The following is a 7,457-nucleotide window of genomic DNA, read 5'->3' on the forward strand; positions in this document are numbered from 1 at the left end:
ATATGTATACGCATTGTGTAATACTATGTTGAAACCTTGTTGTGAATTGCTGTGTGGTGTTGTGAATCCTAATTACAACTCTGTGATGATTTTGTGGAATTTAATCTAGGAACGACGATGTTCTGAAATTAATTATATGATGGTGATGAATGTTGTTGGAATGAAACCGAAACGTAAATCTGGAAACTGAAAGTAGAAGGAACCGTAGAGACGGGGGCCACACAAGAGGGACGGACGTCCCTTAATTTTAAGAAAGTGGGGGAGACCCGCTTAACAATGGAGACGGGCGGCCCTGTGAATTGGGGCGGGTGCCTAGCTCATTGAAGGGGAAGTCCCTTATGAGGACAGGTGACCAGGGGCGGGGACGGGCGTCCCTGTGCCTATATATATATATATACATATACATATATATATATATATATATATATATATATATATATATATATATATATATATATATATATATATATATATAATCTTTTATCCGTTCAGCCAGTAGTTAATAATTACCCATATAACCTCTAATTAACATTAGGTGCATGTTGAATTAATTGAGAGTTTAACTTAATCAATCTAGTAATAGGAAGTAAATTAACAAGTGGTAGTTATATAACAGTATAATATAAAACTGATGCTGAACAAAAGTTAATGGCAGTAGAACATGTTGTGGTAGCAAGATAACTTGTGATAGTAATGTAAGTGTTTAATAGAAGAATAATTATGCAGTAGCCGATTGAAAATACTTAGCAGTAGCAGAGTCATAACTTTGACAATATCGGAGTAATAATTGATTAGCATAACAGTGATAGAAAATAATTAATAACAGACCCGGAAATTAATTAACCGAGTAGTATAATTTAGGCGAGTCCGAAATTGTTTCAGTATCGTAATTGGCGATGTTGTGGCGTAATTTGTATATTGTACTATTGCGAATTTTGTGATGTTGCAGGAAATTAAAGTGACGAGTAATTATCATTATTGATTAATATATTTTGGCGATGAGGGCGAATGCCTTGTGTGACGTTGTTTTATGATTGATTGTGGATGTTGCATGTCATAGTGTCTCATGAATTGCATGTTGTAGCAACGGTCGGGATTGGCAAAACAGTGACGAAGGCTTATGCCTGTTTTTTATGCCTCTATTATCTGCCAATTGGCGATGGGGGCTGAAGCCCTGGGTACCACATGCATGATGCATTTGTCATGTCTCATTCATATGTTTGGTTGCGACGTTGTGTGTGATTATATGATTTTGAAATTGAATCGTTTGTGTTTGAAATCGAGACTCGAGAATATATATTATTACTTGAACCATAATATACTTTTTATCATGACTTTATTTATATTGTTTGATATCTCACCCTTTGCTTGTTTTCGCCGTTGCCTTTATATTGGTAATGTGTAGGTGATGCTAGTGAATGAAGATTTAGCCGCTGTAAGTTGAGTCGGTTGTCGCTCTGATACGTAGCACTCGGGGGATAAATGGTTGTTTTAATTATTATTTATTTTGCTGAATTTTTGTATGGTTGTGGTTTAAATTGTAACTTAAAGTTACCGTGCAAAGATGCTACGACTTGATTTGAATATTTATGAAGTTTGATGATTCTGCTGCGAGTTAATTATTGAATTTGAACGAAGTGATTTTTAGTAATGATTTGATTATCATTTTAAATTCATGTGCTATATATCTATATGAAGGAAAATAAGCCGTAATTGTTTTTGAATGACGAACATGTGATACCTCCAATGAACGTGTTTGGAATTTATACTCTGATTTCTCCGTATAATTTATCGGGTAGATTTGGGGTGTTACAAGTTCCATGTTTATGCTCGGCTAACTTCCCAAACAATTTTGTAATCTCCAAAGTATTAAGACCATTAGATTCCTTTATAGCGGTAACCTTTGGTTTCCACTAGCTGCACATAGATCTCAATATTTTGTTAGTATAATCTTTGTTAGAATAGGTTTTATCCAAGTTTCTTAATTTGTTGATTAATCGGAGGAATCTAGTTTTTATGGAATTCATAGATTCTCCGGGTTCTATACGAAATAGTTCAAACTCCTCTGTGAACATATTGATTTTAGAATCCTTGACATCATTCGTTTCCTCATATATAATTTGGAGAGCTTCCCACATACACTTGGTACTCATTTGATGTGAAATAATCACTTATTCACAATAATGCTGAGAAATATAAATCTCATATCTAGATCTTGACTTGTATACATCTTAATACTATAATATTATGTGTAATCTTTACTCGATTAACACTTCTTGAATATTCCAGTATCACCAATCTACAACAAGCCTTCGTGTGTAGCAGTCACCCCTATTCCTTGAGCAATAAATTGTCCGAAGATTTGAGAAGAACTCCACCTTATCCATAGCCTTCGACACAGTCACTACCAAGGTAATTTGGAGAAAAGAACCTCATTCTTTTCACTGGAATTTGTTAGTACCAATGACAACAACCTCTAACTTGCATGAACCTGAAAAACTTTAACCAATCTTCAAGAACTATTAGTTTAAGACATTGCCTTCCTTAATCAATTACAAATCTCTCATTATCAAGATCTGAAATCAAAACAGAGGTTGATGAAGAAAGAATTTCGATTGCAAGAGTTTTGAACTTTTCAAAAGTGAGAGGAAGTTGTTTTCACATAAAATCACAAAATTGATTATGAGATTCATACATGGAAAATGATGACAAAATGATTTTATATGTGCTTGAGATTAAGCACAAAAATGAATGAACAAAGTTAGTTAGATTTGAATCAAGAACATTTCATGATTTGAGTCAAATGAGCAAGTGAAGTGGAATAATAAGGAAAAAGAATTTTGACCCATTTTTCATCTAATTCAAATGAAGAACAAAATCTGATTCGAATCAAAGGCTCCGTGATTTGAATCAAGTGTACATCCTTATTCGAATCATGTGTAAATCCTTATTTGAATCAATTCAAATAGCGCCAAATGGGAAATGCTAAAAAATTGTCTGATTCGAATCAAATCAAGTCGAGGTGGCCAAAGAAGCCTGATTCGAGTCAAGTGTAAATTCTGATTCATATCAAAGTGTTTAAAAACCTTATGTTTGCCTCTGTCCAGTTTGATTTGAATCAGGATATTTTCCTGATGCAAAGCAAACACACAAAATCTCAATTTTTCATTATTTTAAAAATATTTTGAGATTTTTATTTCCACATAACTTGAATCAAAAACACACGTAGTTGTTATTCCCCTGACTCATTCAATTGACAAAGCATCATGATCAAGCTTGAATATAACTATTGATTTATGCATACTAAAGCGAATAACGAATCGATTTAAACTTGATTCAGAGACAAGCGAAATACAAGCAACAAAATAACCATATTAGGGTGCTCCCCCTGAATGTGTCAAAGACATGCTACTACAACGGCGACATTTCATCTAGGACTTCCACGTCCATGTAGTGATGTGTGTCACAAACTCTCATCCTGTAAAACAGTGACAATGGTTTGAGGGGCAACTGTTTTGGGCTTTCCGTAAGGTTTAGAAGATGAAGGCCCAAATCAAAAAGTGGCAAGGCTTCTGAATGCAAAGCATGTGTACCCCTTTTCTTTCACATCACAAGTAACCCTTCACGAGAAACGTTGCGTTAATAACCTATATCAATCAAATGGCAAACCACTATCTACGCCATCCTATGCGCGTACAGTTATCAACCATCTCCCCTATTTAAAGAGGAAAGCACCCTAATTCGTATGTATTTGACCATCCAAGCTTCACTTTGTCATTCTCTTACTGACTTGACCATTAAAATACTTAACTTACAGCCCAATCTCCTCTCAATTGCATCGAAAACAACAAACCGGCGAATTCATCCTCTCCGATCAAATATAATTCTAGCGCATAACATATAAAAATATTATTGATTACTGAATTTTTTTTCATATATGTTTGAATACTCATTCCTTAATAGTAGTAATCTAATTTGAGAATCAATATAGAATTTAATCAATAGATAATCATGCAATTTATACTACACATTCTTCTTGTATATATTTAAACTTTGATGCTTGGTGTCTGCTTAGCAGCCTTTCTAGATTGACACCTAAATCTCATTCTGGCGCGCGTCTTTATTCCCTCAAACCTCACCATCATTACAATTCATATTACATACATACATTGAATCATTCATCAACTCTTTTTTTCTTCTTCTTCTTGCATGCATTTTACAAACTCATCATCATTCTAAATATAAAACCTTCCATGATCCCCAAAACGCCGTCGTAATGGTCACAGATTCCAAACCCATTCCCCACCACCGTGGCCTCATTGTCGGTAACTACTGCCACGACATCCTCCTCCACAACAACCTCGTAATCGCCGAAACCCTCGGCGGCGCCGCCTCCTTCATCTCCACCGTCCTCGACGCCCTTTCTCTCCCCTTCCACCTCGTCTCCAAAGTCGGCCCAGACTTCTCCCACGCCGCCCTCACAACAACCCACCCACCTCTCGTCGTTCCCTCTTCCCAAACCACCCTCTTCCACGCCCACTTCGGATCAAATCACCCCGACCGGATTCTAAACCGGGTCACATCATGTGACCCGATAACCCCATCCGACCTTCCAACCGGGTCGATGTTCCAATTCGGAATGGCGGTTGGAGTCGGCGGGGAGATTCTCCCGGAGACGCTGGAAAGAATGTTGGATATCTGCGATACGGTGTTTGTTGATATTCAGGGTTTGATTCGGAGATTCGAAGACGACGATGGACGCGTGAGGCATGTGGGGTTGAAGGAAAGTGGATTCGTTCACCTTTTACCGAGGGTTTCGTTTTTGAAAGCTTCTGAGGATGAAGCTTCGTGTATTGATTTGGAGGAAGTGAGAAAATGGTGTTGCGTGATTGTCACGCATGGGAAAGATGGGTGTGAGGTGTTTTGTAGAGATGGGTGTTTTAGGGTTGATCCGTTTGAGGCTTGTCAGGTTGATCCTACTGGTGCTGGTGATTGTTTTCTTGGCGGTTTTGCTGCTGGGATTGTGCAGGGGATGGGTGTTTATGATGCTGCTTTGTTGGGGAACTTTTTTGGTTCTTTGGGTGTGGCGCAAGTCGGACCGCCCGAGCTTGATTTCGCATTGGTTCAGGTTTGTTTCTCGGATCCATTTTATCGATCAATGTTAGTCTGTGATTGTGTATGAATGAAGATTATCTTCTCGTAACTCGTAAGCGTTACTTAATATCAAGGTTTTAAATAACGGTAGCGCATACAATCTTTCCCGATTTCGGTTGATACAGGTTTTGCGTTACTAATTGTGATACTGATTGTGATCGCCCCAGTGTGAATTAACTAAATGTTGAATAACGGTACCATTTTTGCTGTAAAGGACCGATTTGTAAAACCTTGCGTAATACTTGGGTTTGTTTAAGGGAAGCAGAATTAAGGTTTTATATATGTGATTGTCAATAGTAAGCTTAACCGATACATCGACGTCATCCACGGAGATTAGTTACAGGCATTCACGAAATGATGAATTTGAAAATTGTTTTATGGAATCAGGGACTAGATTGAAATATTCCATTGGGGGTGTCCTGCATAGTGAGGGACCATTTGAGAGGCGACAATATACTTAACGAACACATCATCACAATGCATGACGCATAATAATGAATATCGACAAAAGGATGAATTTGAGAAATGTTTTAGAGAGTCTAGGGACCAAATTGGAATATTCATAGTATAAGCGACTAAATTGAGAGTGTCCTACAATGTTGGAAATAATTTTTGGCAGATTTTTGTTAATAGGCAAATAATAGCAAGTTAGTTTGCAGGCTTTGCCTTGTTTCTCCTGCATAGCCCAACGACTGAAGTACCTTACTTGGGACTGTGTTATTATGATTAAGTTCATTTTGTTGGAATAGTGGTTTGATTGAATGAACACTTGAGCAGTGAGCGAATCTTGTTTGAACCGAAGTGATCCTTGAGCTAGATTCAAAATATGTTGTGAATAACATAAGAAATAATTGGGAAATCCAGGCTCAATATGAGAAAATTGTTTCCATATTTTTTTAACTTTTTCGTAGAGATTGCTATTTGGAGGTCCTTGTGGTATGAGATGCATATAAGATTAGCCTTTAAGATTGTAATGAAAATACCAATTGTATTATTGTTTTGTATTCTCATTTTGAAGGTGTATTTGGCCAATAGCCACTTGACATTTTCTTTAGTGGTATAGCCCGTAGGAACTCAACCTGCCTTTTCTGAAATGCCCGACATAGTTTAGGAAGACCATTTGTTGATTTGTGAATTTGGCACAAATGGTGTGGTTTATTTTGAGGTTTCCATATGCGACTGTTTATCAGATCCAGAGCTTTCCATATGCGACTGTTAAGAGCATACTCGGGAGTTTATGGATAACTTATGATATGCTATCTCCAATTATAGAATGATTAAGCTAGTTTTGTCATTTCAGATACTGTACCAGCGGTACTTACTGTTTCCTTGGTATCATTTTATAGGAAATGAAAACAATGCTCGTGATCTTATTATACAATGATATATTGTAATGAATATTAAATATTTGTCGTGGAAATAAAACAGATATTGTAAGATTAAAGGAAGTATCTGCAATCTGTTGCAATAAATATACAGATAATAGTGAGCATATGCTTGTGCTGGAGTCGATTTCGTTAGCACAGATTACATATTGTACTTCTCACTCGCTTGGTCATGTATTGTTTTTATTTCTTGCGACCCTGTATTTGTTCAGTTGCATTGGCAGTATCATTAGGGGTTGAGACTTGAGAGCATTTTAAACACTCGTTTGTTGAAACGCAGGCTCCAATTGTCTCAACGTCGTCATTTCTTTATTGTAATTGGTCGCCATTTCTTTATTGAAATTGAATCTAAAAATTAATGATACGAAGTAGCAAAATAACAAACTCCTACTATATCAGTGTCCCTCATTTTATATTATGCTAAATTTCAGATGGTAAAGGAAGAGATGCACAAAAGGAAGGTGCATGACTCTCCTAACTCCGGAAAAACAGACGAGCAGCTTGTGTTCCGGAAGCCACGAGATCAAAATCAATTTTATACATCTCTTGTTACTGCCAAAAACATAATTACGTGTCCCATTCAAGAAAACGGGCGGAATCTGCTCAGCTCTACGAAAGCGATGGAGCAAAGTAATGGAAAGACAGGAGTTGTACTAAATTCTGTCAAACATGAACCAATTTCAAGTGTTGACAGTGAATAATCCTAATATCATGGGATGATTGTAGCTCAAAATCTTGGTGCAATTCCTCGACACCCTCTTTAGGATCTCACTTTACTTGAAGTAAGCAATATTTCATTTTATGGTGTTTTTTGTACACCAAGTCTCATGTGTAGCCTAATTGTAGTTAATAGCAGTGATAAACTACTAATGAATTGTTCTTTGGAAAAAAATAAAAAGAAATTGAAATTTTAATCAA

The 7,457-nt window shown here is 36.7% G+C and overlaps 1 protein-coding gene across 1 annotated transcript; it reads left to right on the top strand.

The window, feature by feature from the left end:
* The first annotated feature begins 4,076 nt into the window (after positions 1 to 4,076).
* Positions 4,077 to 7,457, top strand: LOC131620730 (inositol 3-kinase-like). The gene is made up of 2 exons (XM_058891896.1): positions 4,077 to 5,128; positions 6,971 to 7,457. The coding sequence occupies exons 1-2, from the start codon at positions 4,277 to 4,279 to the stop codon at positions 7,238 to 7,240; spliced, it is 1,122 nt and encodes a 373-aa protein (XP_058747879.1). The 5' UTR covers positions 4,077 to 4,276; the 3' UTR covers positions 7,241 to 7,457.

Source organism: Vicia villosa, linkage group LG7 (genome assembly GCF_029867415.1).
Source record: "Vicia villosa cultivar HV-30 ecotype Madison, WI linkage group LG7, Vvil1.0, whole genome shotgun sequence".
In the NCBI taxonomy this organism is placed as follows: Eukaryota; Viridiplantae; Streptophyta; class Magnoliopsida; order Fabales; family Fabaceae; genus Vicia; species Vicia villosa.